The 20,134-nt window shown below is 39.2% G+C and overlaps 1 protein-coding gene across 1 annotated transcript; it reads left to right on the top strand.

The window, feature by feature from the left end:
• The first annotated feature begins 206 nt into the window (after positions 1 to 206).
• znf16l (zinc finger protein 16 like) lies at positions 207 to 12,874 on the top strand. Its single transcript, XM_053628807.1, has 3 exons — positions 207 to 1,112; positions 9,296 to 9,478; positions 10,828 to 12,874. Exons 1-3 carry the CDS (start codon positions 485 to 487, stop codon positions 11,523 to 11,525), a joined length of 1,509 nt encoding a protein of 502 aa, XP_053484782.1. The 5' UTR covers positions 207 to 484; the 3' UTR covers positions 11,526 to 12,874.
• Positions 12,875 to 20,134: the final 7,260 nt, after the last annotated feature.

The raw sequence follows: 20,134 nt of genomic DNA on the forward strand, positions 1-20,134 counted from the left end.
TTTTGTTATGTAAGAACACTTCTTCATTTTGCCCTACGGGTATGCAAGTGTTTGCTGAAACATTTTTTAAAAAAATCTTTTATTAATCATTCATAAAGGATAATTGTCTTGTGAAGGGGGGGGGGGCATGGTGGCTTAGTGGTTAGCACATTTGCCTCGACCTCCAGGGTTGGGGGTTTTAATCCCACCTGTGTGTGCTTCGGGGGTTTCCTCCACATACTCCGGTTTCCTCTCCCAGTCCAAAAACATGCGTTGTAGGCAGATTGGCATTTCCAAAATGTCCAGAGTGTGTGGTGTGTCCCTGTGTAGGATAAGCGGCATGGAAAAAGGATGGATGGGTGTCTTGTGAAGGTGCAGCTGTAGTGAGCCGCCAGTCCTCCAGAGGGCGCTCTTAGCAAAGACACGTCATAACGCAAGCGGAAGTTGTCAAAACTCTACGGTGTTGGAGCATCGAACGTTCAAAACAGTGCATTATTTTGAAGCTATGAGCCGTAAAAGAAACCATAGTTTTATTGAAACGGGGCAGGTGTCTGACTCTCAGGCTGCACTGATGGAAAGCACAGGGCCCTCTGCTCGAGCGGAGGAGAGTTTCTGCGAGCTGGAGCTCGATGAGGAGTTGGTGTGTTCAGTAAGTGAGATCACCGAGCACCTCGGCAGGAACATCACCGTGGCGCTGGAGGAGGCCCTGTCCGAAATCCGCAAAGTAGTGAGCGCACGGACCAGGCTTCTGAAAATGGAGCTGAGGGAGAAGACCGATGAGATCGAGCTGCTCAAAGCCCGGCTGGAGTGTGTCGCGAGCGAACCGGCCAACAGGAAAGCCGACTTCGTCCAGGCGCCGCAGAAGAGCAGCAACACTGAGCCAAAGAAAGCCAAAGCGGCTGCTCCCGCTGTCAAGAAGGAGAACATCGACGCCATCTGCGATTACCTGATGAAGGACAAGAACTCTCGCGGAGGAGGTGCTGATGTGGAGGGCGAGCGGCAGCACCAGGCCTCTCTCAGCCCCTGGACAGAGAGCGAGGACATCTTCAGCATGCTGCCCTCCGCCAGCAAGAGACTTTACGATTATGAGTGGATGTCTGGAGTGGAGCTCAACTCCACCTCTGAGTATAAAGGTAACGAGAGAGAGAGAGAGAGAGAGCGGTTCTGAACATCAATCAGGCGTTAGTACTCTACTAAATTACATCTAAGGGGTGTTACGGTTTGACATTTTCACGGTATGATATCCTGGTTAAATTATCGCGGTTTCACTGTATTCATCATTATTAAAAACACAAGCCAGTGCTGAAAAATTAAAGGAGGAAATCCTTGTAGAAAAGTCTCTTTGTGCATCTTTATATATAGAAGTCGTTTTTATTTTTACTTCTATAGCCTGTACGTACAGGACTTTGGAGTTATTTGCATTGCGGTTTGTGGAGGGTTTTTTGGACTTTTCTTGGTGTTTTTTTTTTTGGCATAAATCTACTTGGTGAAATTTGCCATTGCACATAATAGTTTTTCACGGTCTTTCACAGTGATGTTTGTTGGGAAATGAGACCTTTTTAGTTGTACTCGTGTTCTACACACGTGAATTGAAGAAGGGTTTTGGTTGAATGCGTGTTGTGATGACGTCACGTGACGCGTCCTGGCCCGGATCTGCAGAAAATCTGCGGTAACTTTGAAAAAATGCAAGCTCCTTCGAATATCGCGGAGTTCCTTGATTTTTTTTCCGATTGTTTCTGCGATCGCAAAATGGCAAGATTCTGGAGGGGCTATATAGCATTTTAAACGAAGGACATTGACGGTGTTCACATACACATCAAATCTTCCAGTTCCTCCAGGATTTTGCAATCGCAGAAATGATCGCAAAATCAAGCAAACTCCGCAATATTCGGAGGAGCTTGCAGTTTTTCAAAATTACCGCAGATTTTGGCTGCAACCCGAATATTCTGAAGAGAATCGAGGATTGCTTTATGGCAGAGGTTCTCAACCTTTTGTAACTTAAAGCCTCCCCTATCGTGTGGCACCGCCCCCCTGCCCCCCCCCCCCCCATGATTATCTATTCTATATGAAATATATATAACCTAATCTATAATTTGTTTAGATAGATGGCTAGATTTATTTTATTTTTTTTGCTTTTGTATGTTTGTACTTTTTTTAATTACTTTTCATAACTTTTATGATTTTGTTTATGACTTTTATAAAACTATATAACGGACAGGTATGGAACATGAATGAAATGAAATGTTTCTGAGTACTATAACTACATTGAACAAGAGAACTAGGCTGTAATAACGTGTACTATTTTACATGTAAAACATTCTGCATTACAATCGTCTTGTGTTCTAAAATCATTCACATATGAATTATATATATAAATTTTTTGTGTATATATATATATATATATATATATATATATATATATATATATATATATATATATATATATATATATGAAATATAAATTCAGATGAAGGGCACGTCTCGTTATCCATGAAATGTTAAATCTCCGGCTCTCAGCCTCTCACTGAACAGAGCAGACACAGAGAGAGGTGTGAGTGCAGCGGGAAAGCAAGACCTCGCGCTTTTAGGAGAGTACTGGTGATATTTGGAAAGTTGCTAAGGTTTGTTCAAAAAGTCGCTAAAGGGGACTGAAAAGGTGCCAAGTTGGCAAGACTGGTCTGCACTGACAGCTAGATAAAAGGCTAAGCTCCGCCTCTCCCCAGCAAAAAGAAAATACAGAGGGAGAGGGAACGCAGGGTTTTTCATTTATGCACATTCTATCTGAAAAGCAATAAAATACACCGAGTACACAAAAGCTGCCCTGTCTGTTTTTTTTTCTTCTGGAAAACAATTTGCACCCCCTTTCAGAATCTCTCCCTGATCAGGCACCCACCCCCCCCACCCCCTTGTTGAGAACCAATGCCATATGGGGTAGCGCAGTGTGCATTGCGTCCATACTGCAGAATTTTGACATACTACATAGGGCTGTGACGGTGGCCATGACAACTGCCACCTGTTGTGGTGTCACATCACACACCATGTTCATGTTTCTGCTTGAGTAGTCACTATAGCAAGTACAAAGTACAACGTTTTGTATACATGTGTAGTAATAATAACAGTTGCTATATTACTTTGTATTTATAGCCTGACATATAGCGGGAGATTTCATGTTTACACAAATGACGTAATCATAATCAAACCTTATATGGTGTCGTCTATTGTTAGTTTGGCAAGGGTTTGTTTGAGCGCTGCAGAATCCAGTCAGGATAATTCTGCGATTTCACTTAAGGTTGTGCTGCTGCGATGGATCTTGTTAGGAAACCAAATGTTACAGCGGCGATCTGAGAACGTTTTGGATCCGTGCCTTAGGGATGTCACGATAACAAAAATCTAGTAGTCTGTTCCAATACTACCAAAAGTACACGATACTCGATACCAAAGTCGATACCACGGTGTGGTATAAAAATAAAATAAATTAAAACCTCTCCTGGAGGACATCCTCCTCTGGCTGATACTGGGAGAGAGAGCGAGAGAGAGGGGGGTTATGAAACAGTGTCTGACACTGACTAATAAAACAGTGGAGGCTACAAGTGCTAAGGTGCACTCAACACACACCCCTTATACTCTGAATGCGAGCATTAGTTTAAATTCACTGATATGGTGGCAGGCCAAAAAGATTTATTAAAAGCATGGACATTTGAATAATAATTATTAATAATTGCAATGCGTTAGCGTCGTTAACAAATAACTGGTTATCACAAACATCACATGGACCATAATGTTAGCTGGTTTCAAGGCCACAATGCCAGCTGCCTCAAACAAACTTAACATAGGACCATCTTTTAGGTGCTTCGCCAAATTCCAGGTGTTTCCTCGCTTTGTTTGAAATGAACGATAGCATCAGTTGCACACCGGCTTCACAGCGTCAATTATATGTTTGTTGTCATCCGCCTCGAATGCGAAGTATTTCAATATTTGACTCCTTTCCTCTCAACAAGTCGGGGCGGAGCTAAACTTGTTGCCATCTTCTGTAGTTTTTCCCGTGTGCTTGTAGGCGTTCTTCTTCTTCACCACTTGTGGACTGACTAAAACACTTATGCGTATTTGCTGCCCCCATCAGTTCCAGAAGAATTGCAACCTCGGTACATTCATTACCAACAGTACCTATGCTACTGCAGAAAAACAAGTACTGTCACGTTTTAAGAATGTTGGTACCGAAGTATCGGTTCTCGTGACATCCCTACTGTACCTAATGAGAGAGATGAACCAATAAATTTGGATGAAATTTATTTGTGGGGAACAAGTGTGTTAACAAGTGTGTTAAATGGGCAAACACTAGAAATCTTAGGAGAAATCTTTGGAAGGAGAGCCTACTGAAATATAGGAAATCTCTTGGCGATGCTAGAAAAATCTATTTCTCCACCTTAATAGGAGACAACAAAAACAATTCTAGATTCCTTTTCAACACAGTAGCAAAATTAACTAGGAATAAAACCACTACAGAGAGAAACACTCAATCATTACATAGCAGTGATTTCATGAAATTTTTCATCGATAAGGTTGAAAATATTAGACGTGAAATACAGGCCATTAAATTAAAACCGGACAGTACTGTAACAAACCCATTACATGACAATGTAGCAATATCAGATCAATGTTTAGAGTATTTTGCTTCGCTTAGAGAGACCGAACTAGCTACATTAATCTCTTCAGCCAATTCATCAACTTGCATACTAGATCCCGTACCTACATGTTTGTTTAAACAGATTTGTCCAGGAGTAATTGAACCACTTCTAAATATAATCAATTCTTCCCTAAGCACTGGCTATGTACCTAAATCACTTAAATTAGCAGTTATTAAACCCTTGATTAAAAAACCTGATCTTGACCCGTCTCAATTGTCCAGCTATAGACCAATATCAAATCTCCCCTTCATCTCTAAGATTTTAGAAAAGGTTGTAGCAAAGCAGTTATGCTCGTACTTAGATAGGAATAACATTCATGAAATGTATCAGTCAGGATTTAGACCTCATCATAGCACAGAGACAGCATTAGTTAAAGTAGTAAATGACCTTCTACTGACCTACGATCAGGGTTGTGTCTCTCTGCTTGTGTTACTCGACCTTAGTGCAGCTTTTGATACTATAGATCACACTATTCTCCTTGATAGATTAGAAAATGTTGTTGGTATTAAGGGAACAGTCCTCTCCTGGCTCAGGTCTTATCTGACCGATCGTTATCAGTTCGTAGATGTAAATGGTGAATTCTCCATGCGTACTGAGGTTACTTTTGGAGTTCCACAGGGTTCTGTTTTAGGCCCACTGCTCTTTACTTTATATATGCTACCCCTAGGTCAAATTATTCGTAAACATGGAATTAGCTTCCACTGTTATGCTGATGATACACAGTTGTATGTTTCAGCGAAGCCAGAGGACAGACAGAAGCTTAGTAAAGCTGAGGATTGTGTAAAGGACATTAGACATTGGATGTTAACTAACTTCCTTCTACTTAATTCTGATAAAACAGAAATACTTTTATTAGGCCCACGTGTAGCTAGAAGTAATCTTTCTGATCACATGGTTACTCTGGATGGTCTTTCTGTTTCATCATGTGCAGCAGTTAAAGACCTTGGAGTGATTATTGACTCCAGCCTATCATTTGATGCTCATGTAGATAATATTACTAGGATAGCCTTCTTTCATCTCAGAAATATTTCTAAAATAAGAAACATATTGTCACTACATGATGCGGAAATACTAGTTCATGCATTCGTCACCTCTAGATTAGATTACTGTAATGCCTTACTCTCTGGATGTTCCAGTAGGAATATAAATAAGCTCCAGTTAGTCCAGAATGCAGCTGCTAGAGTCCTAACTAGAACTAGAAGGTACGACCATATCACACCGATATTATCAATACTGCATTGGCTCCCAGTAAAATCTCGCATTAACTATAAAATACTTTTGTTAACCTATAAAGCACTAAATGGTCTCGCGCCACAATATCTAAGCGACCTTTTGGTTTTATATAATCCGCCACGCCTACTTGGATCAAAAGATGCAGGCTATTTGACGGTACCTCGAATAGTGAAGGCTACAGCAGGGGGAAGAGCTTTCTCTTATAGAGCCCCACAGTTATGGAACAGTCTTCCTATTAGTGTTCGGGACTCAGACACAGTCTCAGTGTTTAAGTCTAGGCTTAAAACGTATTTGTTTACTCAAGCCTACCCTGACTAGATTCTGTTCTACTACTTCGCAGTCATAATTATCTTTTTTCTCCCTCTCTCCTTTCGCCGAGCCCCACATGAATTTATGGAGATACTAGAGATCCAGATCCTTTCTGCCTCTGGATGGAGCTCAAATCTTCTCTAATTCCAGACTGCTGGGACTACGGCTGCTCCTAAGGCCATACAGACTTCATATAAATCCATAATGAACTTTTTCACACTATCTGTTGTTACCCAGATGAGTCGGGTTCCTCTCAAGGTTTCTTCCTCTTAAAACATCTTAGGGAGTTTTTCCTTGCCACCGTCGCCACTCAGTGGCTTGCTCAGTTGGGATAAATTCGCACCTTTAATATCTGTATACCATGTTGATATTTCTGTAAAGCTGCTTTGAGACAATGTCTATTGTAAAAAGCGCTATACAAATAAAATTGAATTGAATTGAACTTAGGAGCCATCTCCAGGAATGTCACCCAGTTGTGTATTTAAAAATTAGATTTTGAATGTGTTATTTAGATTTCCGTCCTAATGGTATTTCTTTCAATGTTTTATAGGCTTGTGGTATGCTACACTTGTAAATGGAAAAAAAATATTCGTCAGAGAAACGTGTGACCGTGTTTAACTCCATCTCTTTATTCAAGTTTACCCTTCTATTCAATTCAGTTTTATTTGTATAGTGCTTTTAACAATGGACATTGTCCCAAAGCAGCTTTACAGAAATATATCAATTCAGAATATAGATTTCAAACATATGAATTTGTCCCTAATGAGCAAGCCAGAGGCGACGGTAGCAAGGAAAAACTCCCTGAGATGTTATGAGGAAGAAACCTTGAGAGGAGCCAAACCTTCTCCCCTTCCCTTGCATGCAATCACAATACCATATCCCACAGCGCCCTCAGGCGGTTTCTCATTGCAGCAACATGACACTACAAGGCTGTGTTTGAGTTCTTTCATTGACAGTCGTGTTAAAATAAAGCCTCCATTTCATTTTTTTTATATTGAGGTTTTTATTTAATTAAAAAAATAAATAAAAATGTTAATTTTTATTTAAAAAGCTGCCACTGTCACAGCTGTAATACTACATGTAAATATATGTCGCATCAAGAATTGAACAGTGTATTTTTAAGATCTTCAGCAGACTTATAGCTGTTACAGTATAAGGATTTGTCCATATTGTGCAGGTATATTCTGTAGTTATTAGACATGAGACGATACGCTAAAGCCCCAATACGAGAAATACGTCGATGCAGGCTTTTACATTGATCTTGTAAACCACTGCAGTATCAATGCATTGTCTTGTAAGATAAAGTAGATCAGGATTTATAATATAATGTGCAATTTCCCCCTGTTATGATCGTGTTGTTTTAGGCTTTTTCAGTGTCATAACTATATTTCATAACGACGTTATTGATACGAAAGGATTGTTGGATGGTAGATTATGCCTTAAATGACAATAGATCGCACCTAAATGATTAGGCTACATAAAAAATTAGCATCAGCACCACCACCACTACTACTGCTGTCTGAGATCCACCTGAAATGCACGAGTGCGTTACACTTACTGATTTAATTGTACAGATGAGAGAGACAATTGTGATTTTATTTTGTATATTTCTTCATCCATCCAAAATAATTTTCCGGTTACGCCACTGCCGGAGCAACACACAGCATGCTTATGAATCGTTTTAGATGCGAGTGTGGTTTGCATCTAGCACAGCACACAGGCCTGCATTTCAGACTGTGGTCAAGCCAGCCATGATAGAAACCAGAGAACACTACCGGTCAAAAGTTTAGACACACTCATTCTTTATTTTAATCCCAACACACACACACAATGTATAATAATAATAATAAAGTCATCAAAACTCTGGAATAACACAAATGGAACTATGGGAATTATGTTGTGATAAAAAATCCAAAATAAATCTACATAACTTAATATTTTAGCATCTTGAAAGTAGACCCCCTTTTTGCCTAGAATTTCCAGAAATGTATTCTTGGCATTTTCTCAACCGATTTCTTGAGGAATCGCCCTGAGGTGCTTTTTAAACAGTATTAAAGGAGTTCCCACCTATACTGGACACTTAACGGCTGCTTTTTGGAATATTTTGCTTCAAGTCATCCATCCATCCGTCCATCTTCTACCGCTTACTCCTTCTTCAGGGTCACGGGGGTCACAGGGGAACCTGGAGCCTATCCCAGGGAACATCGGGCACAGGGCGGGGTACACCCTGGACAGGGTGCCAGTCCATCACAGGGCACAATCACATACACACTCACACTCACACCCATTCATACACTACGGACATTTTAGACACGCCAGTCAGCCTACCATGCATGTCTTTGGACTGGGGGAGGAAACCGGAGGAAACCCCGCAGCACGGGGAGAACATGCAAACTCCGCGCACACACATGGCCACGGCGGGAATCGAATCCCGGACCCTGGAGGTGTGAGGTGAACGTGCTAACCACTAAGCCACTGTGTGCCCGCTTCAAGTCATCCATTTAAAAAAAAAAAAAAAAAAAAAAAAGAGAGATTTTTTTTTGTAAATAAAATGTTAATTTTCTAATGAAAGAAATGAATGTGTCGGCACAATTATATTATTGTCTACAACACCGATTTCAAACATTTAATCATACACCTTCAGATCAAAAGGCTTTTAAGATCAAGAGAAACGTTTCAGTCGAGTGTCTCCAAACTTTTGACCGGTAATGTATGTACAGTGGTTTTTATGGTAACTACTTTCACATACGTAATGTCAATTCTGTATAGTGTTTTATGAGGTGTTTCCGTATTATTTTTTTTGTCCCCCAAGTTCACACAAGACGAATGAAAAGCTGCAGGGTATATGTTTGACACATGCAGCATAACACTTCCTTCTGTTTAGGTTAATCTTTTGGACTATTAAGTAAGCATGATAAGCAAGTCCTCTGTATGCTGCTACAGCTGCTGCCTAGTGTGTAATAAGAGGTAGAGCTTATAATGAACATTAAACGGATATTATCGCAGTACACCTCAGAGAAGCAAAATTAGGGGAGGATGTGTTCATTTCCTCGGAAACTAATCATACCTTGTTGCTGTTGCTTGATCAGGTGAATCTGAGTCCAAGTGTGAGAATGCTGCAAGACCGACAGCTGAAGAAGAGTCTGAAGAAGGGCGAGGGATGGGGCCGGTCTCTGACGATTCCTCTGCTCCATTTGCCCTGGATGCTCACGGCTCACCAGAGGAGGACAACAGCAGCCCAGTGGAGGACAGTATTGACCGATTAGATCCAGGTTAGAGTTCTAAAGGGAGATGGCATTACAGTTAAGGTGTGGACTTTCACGAACAATAAATTTTACTAACAACATAACACAGCTGTGTTCCCAGTACTGGAGACAGTCAATACGTTTACATGGACAACAATTATCTGATATTAAGATGATACTCGGATTAAGAAACTAGCATGTAAACAGCAATTATTGATGACCTTAATCCGACTAAAGTTATCCTCGAAGTAAACACAAATCGAATTAAGACATGTGGAGTATTCCTGTTTTAGTCGCATTATTGACGTGCGTTACAGACCTGTATACACCTTAATCACACTATTAACGTTGTGTGGGAGTTTTCACCGCATTTTTTGACAAGACACACACACACATGGTCGTGCTCAACCGTTTGACAGTAAACAAGAGCGAATATTTGTGACTCAATCAGGATAGAGTAAACCTGTCAGTCAGATTGAAATTTATATTCCGGTGAACCAGGTACAATTGAATAATGTACGACTACGAATCATTCCTCATCTGTTATGGCAGGTCTGTGTTTGTTTGCTGTCTGCTTCCAGAAAGAAGTTGCCCTGATGAAAATCTTTGCAAATAAACATCAACATCACCAACGTCAGAATCATGCTGATTTGTTCATTTGTTTGTTTGTTTTTTTTAGATATTCTGGATATACAGGGGTTTTTTTGTTTGCATTTTTTCCACATTTGCACATTTCATAACCTTTGTGTCAGTAGCTAGTTTGCAAAAAAATATTTAGTGCCCGATTACACTATATGGCCAAAAAGTTTGTGGACCCTTGACCATCACACCCAAACTGTGGCCACAATGTTGGAAGCACACGATTGTGTAAAATGCCTTTGTATGCTGTAGCTTTAAGATTTCCCTTCACTGGAACCAAGACGCACAAACCTGACTGCACCTCAGACCCCCTCACCTGAGACCAGTGCCTGACCTCATTAATGCTCTGATGGCTGAATGGGCATTAATCCCCACAGCCACGCTCCAAAATCGAGTGGAGAGCCTTCCCAGAAGAGTGGAGGTTATTATAACATCAAAGGGGGACTAAATCTGGAATGGGATGTTCAACAAGCACATACAAGTGTGATGGTCATGTGTCCACATACTTTTGACCACATAGTGTAGAATTCCGTACAGTATGCATCCAGTATATGCTACTGATGATTTTTTTTTTTAATGACTTGTTGGATTATGGAGAAAATAGTTTTAAATTAGTGATGCATACTTCTATTTGCTTCTTTTCTCAGGAGTATAAGCTGCATCGTGTTTGAAACTTACACTACTTAATGCTACACGACCATAACATTCTTTCAAGCCCTACTCTTTTTCTTCCTCAGACCAGCACTTCTCTGCCCCTACCTTCATCTGCCCCTTCTGTGGAACCCTCTGCCCTGACTCTTCGTTCCTGGAAGAGCACATGAAGCTGATGCACCGAGAAGAGAGCGCTCAGGCTGCTCAGTCCGGCTCCTCTTCCAGTGGAGGTCAGGGCAGCGAGGGAGAGCTGTGGCGGAAGGCAAGCTCTAGCGAATCCCATGCTCGTGAGAAGAAGGTGGAAGGTGGCTACGAGTGCGGAGACTGCGGCCGCCGCTTCAACTACCTGGGCAACCTGAGGCAGCACCGGCGCATCCACACGGGCGAAAAGCCGTTTGTGTGCTCTGAATGCGGTGAGAGATTCCGGCACGCTGCTCGCCTCAAGAGCCATCGGCTGAGCCACAGCGGCGCACAGAGTCCCTTCCCGTGCCCGCAGTGTGGTAAGGGCTTTCCTGTGCTCTCCGGTCTTAAACGACATCAGCGTGTGCACACTGGCGAAAGCCCTTATGCGTGCCCCCAGTGTGGCCGGCGTTTCAAAGAGCTCGGCAACCTGTACACACACATGCGCATTCACAGTGGCGCCACACCCTATACCTGCTACCAGTGTGGCCGAAGCTTCAGACATTTAGGGACTTACAAAAGCCATCGCTGCACCCCCATTACACAAGTACCTAGTGCACATGGTCCAGCGTGGCCTCAAGAGGACAAAGTCCAAACTGGATAAATTGAGTTCTGCTAGCTTGTTGATTTAAGGCACTGTAGTGCTATGTTTCTTCTTCAGCAAATATTTGTTTGAGGAATATCAAACCTCAGTGGCGAGGATGCGAAATGTTCTGGACAGAGATAGGACACTTAAAAAAGGAAAGAAAGATGTTCTGCAATCTTATTTTTGGTTCAGGTATGCTGAAACCTTCAGTCGGACAGATGATATAAAGAATCTGATTAAATCAGGTCCTAAATCAGATGTTAATCTTGAGCGGATAGGTTTGATGTAAACCAGGAGATGTCTTGAAGTGAGCAGAAATTAGCACATGCTGCTTTAACCCAGGTTTGTTTTGGGAAAATAAGACATACAGCATTAAAATATTCTCACAATTAATATGGACTGTGTTTCCAAAACAAGAGCATGCATGTTGATTTGTGAGAGTAATATTTACTACACAGCTGTTGAAATATTTTTAAAATGTGTTTTGGTTTTGTTTTTTTTAAAGAACCGTTATTTTAGTTCACAACAAGCTTCGGTTTTGCAAACAGCCTGAGTTTAAAAGCATCTGAGCCTTTTGTGCTTTAGATATCTTTGTAAGAGCAATGCTGCTGTTGCCCTCTGGATGATGTGTTACTGTATCGACTGCTTCAGTAGTTGTATAGGGAATATCCTAAACTGCCTATTTGTGTTCTAGTTTACTAATTTATCATGTAATTGACACTATTAACAGTTACTTTGGAGTTATTTAAATATGTCCACTCTTCTAATATCTAAGAAAAGTCTATTATGTGCAAAAACTATGGAAAGCAAAACAAAAACTTGCCTTTTTTTTATTATTATTATTTTTAATTAAATATAAAGACTGTTGTGTAGGTATTTTACATGGTAAGATGAGAGTCAGCAATTAAGTTGTTGTGATATCAATTGCATCATAGGACTTTTATTGAAAAATATACCCAATGTACAAAAAAAAAAAAAAAGGATGACTGTTAGATAAGGTGATACAAACTGTCCGTTATCAAATACCATTGGACTGGTCTTTACCAGTTACTGCCAACGTAGTTGTAACCCTAATTAATAAACATTATATGATCTGAAACATGAATCCTCTATTACTTCATAAATTTGAACGTTAGCTAGGCCAAGTGCCGAAGTAACTGTGAAAAAGCTGAGAGATCCACAGCTCAGGACAGCCATAGCCTGAACACTCCACAAAGCTGGCCTTTAAGCACCAGTGGCAAGCCATATGAAATCCCTTTAAGAGTTTGCCTCAAATCAGGTTGGAGACTCGGTAAACATGGAGAAAGTTTCTATGGTATGATGAAACCAAAACTGAGCTTTTTGGCCTTTGGCAAAAAGTGCTACATTTGGAGGAAACCCAATACTGAGAACACCACCTCCACAGTGAAGCATGGTGGTAGTAGCATCATATCATTTTGAGAGTAAGCCTTGGTCTCTTGGTTCCTTCTGGACTAATGCCCTCCTTACCTGGTCACTGACTTTTTGATGGATAGCCCCCTCTAGGCAATATTGTTATGCAAAATATTCTTTCAGTTCTTTCACTAGGTGGTGGAGGCATTACGTTTTCAGGTCGTCTGTGCATCTGCCTGTCTGTACAAGATTCTCGATATCTCAAGAACAAGTAATTGAACGTTTGTAGGATTTATATGGAATTATCATTATAAATAGTAGATTAACTAATTAGATTTTTTTTCTCATTCATGTATAGGAACACAAGGCCCATTTTCTGGCTATCGAAGATTTTTGACATTTGTCTGTTTGTTAGTAACAAGAAGGACTAGACTTGTTGGCAGTGAAGACGTCCCTGCCAAGGCTGTTGGCATTGCAGCTCTACTTCATCTCAAGATGTTCAAAGTTTGGGAAATTTCTGAATAACTAAATCCAGGTTTATGCTTTTCCAGAAATTTGTCACAGACTTTGAAAGTTCCATGGTCTTCTTTGTGCTGTGTGGTAAGGTATGTTCTCTAACAAACTCTGGGGCCTTCTAAGAAGATGTGATTTATCAGATTGACTCCATTTAACTAAATATGTGACTTCTGATTGAACCAGAACTACTTAATGGGTTTTACCATAAAGTATTGGGGGTGAATACTTATGCAACCACAATTTTTTCTTTGTAAATACTTATGTAAACTATGTTGTTTTTACACCCACATGAATATTTTGGGCTATTTATTTTGTTGATTCATGACCGCTCCTAGGTCTCTGTGGTCTTCTGATCAATCACTCCTGGCTGATTCACCGTCTCGGTTGAGGCTGAAGGGTGATTGTGACTTTGCCGTCACTGCGATATGGCTGAGGATCAGCCTACCCCTAGTTATCAGGAGGGCCTCCTCAGTTACCATTTTCAAATCAAAACTAAAACATATCTTTTCACACTTGCATTCTGAATTTTCCCTATTTATTTATTTATTTATTTATTTATTGATTGATTGTTATTACTATTTCATCTCTTAGCATTATTCTTTATTTATTGTGCCCTCCTGTGTTTTTAGTCTCAGTTTTATTCTTAAGTATTTTAAATGTGCTTTATCAGTAAAACTTACTTAGTTATTTACTATATAATCCTGATTAAATCCAGTGCAGTTCCAGGTCGTAATACTACAAAATGTAGAAAGGTTCAAGGGGTGTGAATACTAATGCAAGGCACAGTGTCTTGTGCGTAGTATGACACATTTTTGATGGTGTGCTCCAATCAGAAAATCCGAATCAATAAATAATCCCTTATTTAGCAGAGATCTAAAGGAGTTTAATCGTAATAATACATTTGAGTGGCTCTGGCTGAAATAGTGAATGTTTTCCTTCATATCTTTTGCTTGTATTTTTCTCATTTGTAAGTCGCTTTGGATAAAAGCGTCTGCTAAGTGAATAAATGTAAATGTAAATATCTATTACTTTGCCTTTATTACCCTCTTAAAAGAGTGGCTCTATAACTAAGAGGGCAAAAAGACTATGATTAAGATCATAAATTTAGAACAAGAATGTTCCTGATATGGCTGCAATCGTGTGAAGAAAAATTCAGGTGCAGATAATGATTTCTCACCAAGACATGGGCCGACACACACATGCTGAGGGTGATGATGTGAAGAGTTTTGCAGTGTGAATGTTTCTGTTCACTGCTGTAGCAACCACTGAAGTGATGAAAACATAGCAGCTCAATCTGGACTGCATCAGGATAGATGAAAAGAGAGAGAGAGCACAAAGGGTTTAAGAGAGAATGCAGATAATCCTACTGTTGCTATAAAAGCTATGATAACCATGCATATGCCTATTTCTAGCAAAATTACTAACCCTTTTGTTTATTTCTTTAGTGTTTTTGGTGAATGGCAGTAACATCTTTATTTAATATACTGTATAACAGAGCTAGAAGCTGGTTGGTTTGTATTAATCAAAACAAAAACAGTCTATTGTCAACAATGTGGAATCATTATACAGAATAAATACTACAATGTTTCACAGTTGGGATAAGAGTCATATGCTGGAATGCAGTGTTTTCCTTTCTCCAAACATAACCCTTCTCATTTAAACCAAAAATTCTATTTTGGTCTCATCCATCCACAAAACATTTTTCCAATAGCCTTCTGGCTTGTCAATGTGATCTTTGCAAATGCAGAAGGGCAGGAATGTTCTTTTTGGTAGAGCAGTAGCTTTCCCCTTGCAACCCTGTCATGCACACCATTGTTGTTCAGTGTTCTCCTGATGGTGGACTCATGAACATTAATATTAGCCAATTTGAGAGAGACATCTTTTATTGCTTAGTTGGTCGACCACTCCCAAGGAGGGTAACAATGGTCTTGAATTTCCTCCATTTGTACACAATCTGTCTGACTGTAGATTGGTGGAGTCCAAACAAATTAGGGATGGTTTTTGAACCTTTTCCAGCCTGATGAGCATCAACAACTGTGCTGTGACGATCAGACTTTGAAAGATCCCTGTTCTTTAAATAATACAGGGTGCTCACTCACACCTGATTGTCATTCCATTGACTGAAAACACCTGACTCTAACTTCACCTTCAAATTAACTGCTAATCTTAGAGGATCACATACTTTTGCCACTCACAGATATGTAGTATTGGATCATTTCCCTCAATTAATAAATGACGAAGAATAATATTTTTGTCTCATTTGTTTAATTGGATTCTCTTTGTCTTTTTTTAGGACTTGTGTGAAAATCTGATGATGTTTAGGTCATGTTTATGCAGAAACAGAAAATTCTAAAGAATTCAGAAACTTTCAAGCACCAATGTAAATATCAGCAGAGCTTCACCTGATTCCAACATTTTCTGTGGTCTCTCTCAGGATTTAATCAAGACAGCAGCACCTCTTTTGTTTTTTTTTTTTTGAATGATCTTTATGACGTTTACCTTTAAAGGAGGGAGACCTAATGCAAAAAAAAAAAAAAAATGCAGATTAAATATATACAGCTTTTCAACACAAAGAGACAGATGCATGTTGACCTCTTTAATAGCTTCTCTATAATCATATAGGCCTATGTAAAAGTGTAACTTTCCTAAATTCCTAAAGACAAAAATATTACTTCAAACAGCTCTGGTTTCCTCTCAGGAGGTTTAGATGTTTAAGGTACATGGTGAAAATGTACACTCACCAGCTACTTTAATATGGACACCTGGACTCCTTTTCATTCATTCAGTTATCCAATCAGCCAATAACGTGACCGCAGCACAATGTATAAATTCATACAGGTTCACAGCAAACATCAGAATGGGCATGGCTGTTGGTGCCAGATGGGCTGGTTTGAGTATTTCAGAAACTGTTGATGATCTTGGATTTTCACAGAAATAATCTCTATAGCACATCATAGTGTAAAAAACATCCAGTGAGCAGTAGTTCTATTGGTAGAAACACCTTGTTGATTAGAGAGGTCAATGGAGAATGGCCAGATTGAATACCACCTAACAGGAAGGCTCTGGGAATTCTAATAATCACTCTTTACAACTGTGGTGAGCAGAAAAGCATGTCACCAAGTACAACACACCAAACCTTGAGAAAGAAAGGCTAGAAAAGCAAATCAGGTTCCACTCCTGACAGCCAAGAACAGCAATCTGAGACTACAGTGGGCACAGACTCACTGAAACTGGACAGCTGAAGATTGTAAAAAGAGCAGGCGATGTTTTTTCCAATCTTCTACTGTCTAGTTTCAGTTATTAAAAATCTGTTGTTTGGATTGAAGAAGGCACTCCATATGTGCAAATCTAAGAATATAAAGGAGCATCTCAAACATGGTTAGAAGAAGAGACTCAGGGGTGTTATTCTCTGCAGAGGAGGCTTCAGAAAATATTAATTGAGAGGACACCAATACTTCTGAAATAAAAGCCTTTTGATGTTTGAAAAACTCAAACTACTGTATGCAGCATCTCAAATACTTAAGCTCAAAATGTCACTCATTGCATATGCTACTCGATTTTTTTATGCTCATTTCCATGAAGGACGCTTGTTATATCTACACCTAAAATGCTCAGCCGTTTCACGTGTTTTTTGAGGCAAAAAGTTGTTTAGATCACTGTATAAAGTGTGGTATCATGAACATAATCTACAGTGCTGTGAAAAAGTATTTGTATCCTGATTTTTTTTTTGTTCTTGTGTATATCTCATACTAAATAGTTTTAGATCTTCAAACGAAATACAACATATAACAGGTAACTTGAGTAAACAAACAATACAGTTAAATATATATATATATATATATATATATATATATATATATATATATATATATATATATATATTGAAGCCAAAAAAAAAAAAATCCAACACCTATCACCCATGTGAAAAACGAATTGCCTCTTAAACTTAAAATCTGATAACTGGACATCAGTCTTTCACAGCACTGTGGTGGAATGTTGGACCACTCTTCTTTGCAGAACTTCTTTAGTTCAGCCGCACAGGAGGGTTTTTGAGCATGAACTGCCCGTTTAAGGTCCTGCCACAGCATCTCAATTGGTTCGACTCAGGACTTTGACCAGGCCACTCCAAAACTTTCATTTGGATTTTTCACAAGTGAATGTACTCCTATGCTTTGGATCATTGTCTTGCTACATAATCCAATTGTGCTTGAGTTTCAACTTACAGACTGAAGACCAGACATTCTCTTTTAGGATTTTCTGGTGGAGAGCAGAATTCATGTTTCCCTCAACTACTGCATGTTGCCCAGGCCCTGAAGCAGCAAAGCATCCCCACACCATCACACTTCCACCACCATGATTAACCATAGGTATGATGATCTTTTTGTGGAATTCTGTGTTTGGTTTATGCCAGATGTAACGGGACCCCTGTCTTCCAAACAGTTCCACTTTTGACTCATCAATCCCCAGAACATTCTCCCAAAAGGTTTGAGGATCAGCAAAGTGTGTTCTGGCAAAATTCAGACTAGCCTTAATGTTAGTTAAGGCTAGTCTCACCTCCCCACTCTTCCATGGATGCCATTTTTTGCCCAGTGTCTTTCTGATAGTGGAGTCATTTATTCATTGATGCAAGAGAGGCCTGTAGGTCCTTTGATGTTGTCCTTGGCTCTTTTGTGATTTCTGGGAAGGTTCATTACTGTGCCGAGTTTTTTTCATTTGGAGATAACGGCACTCACTGCGGTTCCCAGAGCCTTTGAAATAGGCTTTGTAATCCTTCCCAGACTGAAGGACTTCACCTTCTTCCTCATCATTTCTGGAATTTCTTTCAATTTTGGAATAGTGTGGTACTGGATAAGACCTTTTAACCAGCTTCATGCTGTTGAAAAAGTTTTAAGTGTTGATTTAATTGAATAGGGTTTGCAATAATCAGGTTGCGTTTCATATATTTGGGGAATTGGTAACTATGGGGGCAAATACATTTTCACAGGCTCAGTTGGTATTGGATATCTTTTAGCTTCATTACACAACATTATCATTTCAAAACTGTATTTTGTGTTTACTCAGTTTGCCTTTGCTTTATCTTCGATTTTGTTTTAATTTCTGAAACAATTTAGCATGACATATACACAAAATCAGAAGAAAGCAGGATGGGGCAATAATTTAAATTTATTGATTTCAAGTTCAATTTATTGATGGATAGACCCTTGAGATGCAGCATCTCGTTTTCAAGGGGGACCAAAAGACACAAATACAAAATAATACAAATACATAGACAAAACAAAACTAACACACAAAACAAATACAAGCATACAGATATGGCCTTTAAGAATGTGTGTTTTTTCACACGGTATCACGCGATTCGTCACGTGTGATCAGTCACGTGTAATCACGCATTATACTGTTCTTCACACAATAACCACCAGGTGGCGCATGGAACAACATACTGTAGCTGAACACAGTTCAATAAAAATGGAATGTGTGGTCGAATGGTTCACATAAAAATATTACGTTTCTCATGAAAACTTATGATAAACCTCATTTAAACAAGTTTCTTATTACAAGATTATGTAAAATATAAAGTGAGTGCAATCAAATCTTGTAGTATAGGTACTTAAGGTGGCTACTGTCTGTGTACTAAATGAGTGCAGTGGTAACATGCAGGTTTACTATGCCTGTGATTGGGGTTTGAGCCTCAACTAAGTGTTTATTTAAATGAGTTTTTTTCACTGTAGAAAGTTCTTCGAGGTAACATTGAATGAATTCCGTGTGAACAAAGATTCAGGTGATAGACTATTAGCAAGTTACTGTCATTTATTCATATAATTCCAACAATTATTAGTTTTTTCACTATTTAGCTGTCTTTTTATATTAAGGATCTAATAAATTGCATATATAAGATTATTTCAATTACAACCTTAAAAAATAAATATGCATGCCAAAATGTAAATATACATACTCAAAAATAAGTTTGCAAAATAAATATACTCGCAAAATATAGTATGATTTTGTTTCAAAACATTTTGATAGCCCACTGTAAGTCTCAGGGGTAAAAGTAATATTTAGGATGTGGGGAAGCGCTACTTCTTTCATGGCTGCCAAGAATGTGGGGAACAGAACTGTTAACTGCATGTTTTAATAAAAGCACATCTTCACACTGATATCATGGAAATGTGATTAAAATTATTTCATTGCACATGCTTATGTTCCAAGGGTTTCATCCAAAAACCAGTTATTGGTTAGGTTCATTGGTCAAACCTTAGATGTTTACTATTCCTTATATGTCAGTTTGAGCATCAAAATCATGCTGGAACAATTCACTCAATCATCTACATATTTGTCCTGGTCAGAGTCATGGTAGTCTCACAAGTCAGACTATTAGCTAAACGACTGGCATATTTTCAAGAGGTGGGAGAAAACTGGAGAACCTGTAGGAAACCCACACAGGCCCAAGAGGAACAGTGAAACTCTGCAAAAGTGATCACAGTTCAGCATTGAACCAACAACCTTTAGAGCAAGATCTCATAACACCACAAATTCTGTCAACTCGCCACTGCAGCTGGATCAGCCTAAAGTTTAACTAGCTTACCCTTTGGATTAGCTAACTAAGCAATGTTTACCTAATTTACTGACACATAGAAGTCTTTAAGCAAAGAAATATGAAAGTACACATCAGTAAAAATATGTACAAATACTAAACAATAAGTATGTTAAATAAGTATGCTTTTAAAAAAAGGTTGAAAACA

The sequence above is a fragment of the Ictalurus furcatus genome, chromosome 7 (assembly GCF_023375685.1).
Source record: "Ictalurus furcatus strain D&B chromosome 7, Billie_1.0, whole genome shotgun sequence".
In the NCBI taxonomy this organism is placed as follows: Eukaryota; Metazoa; Chordata; class Actinopteri; order Siluriformes; family Ictaluridae; genus Ictalurus; species Ictalurus furcatus.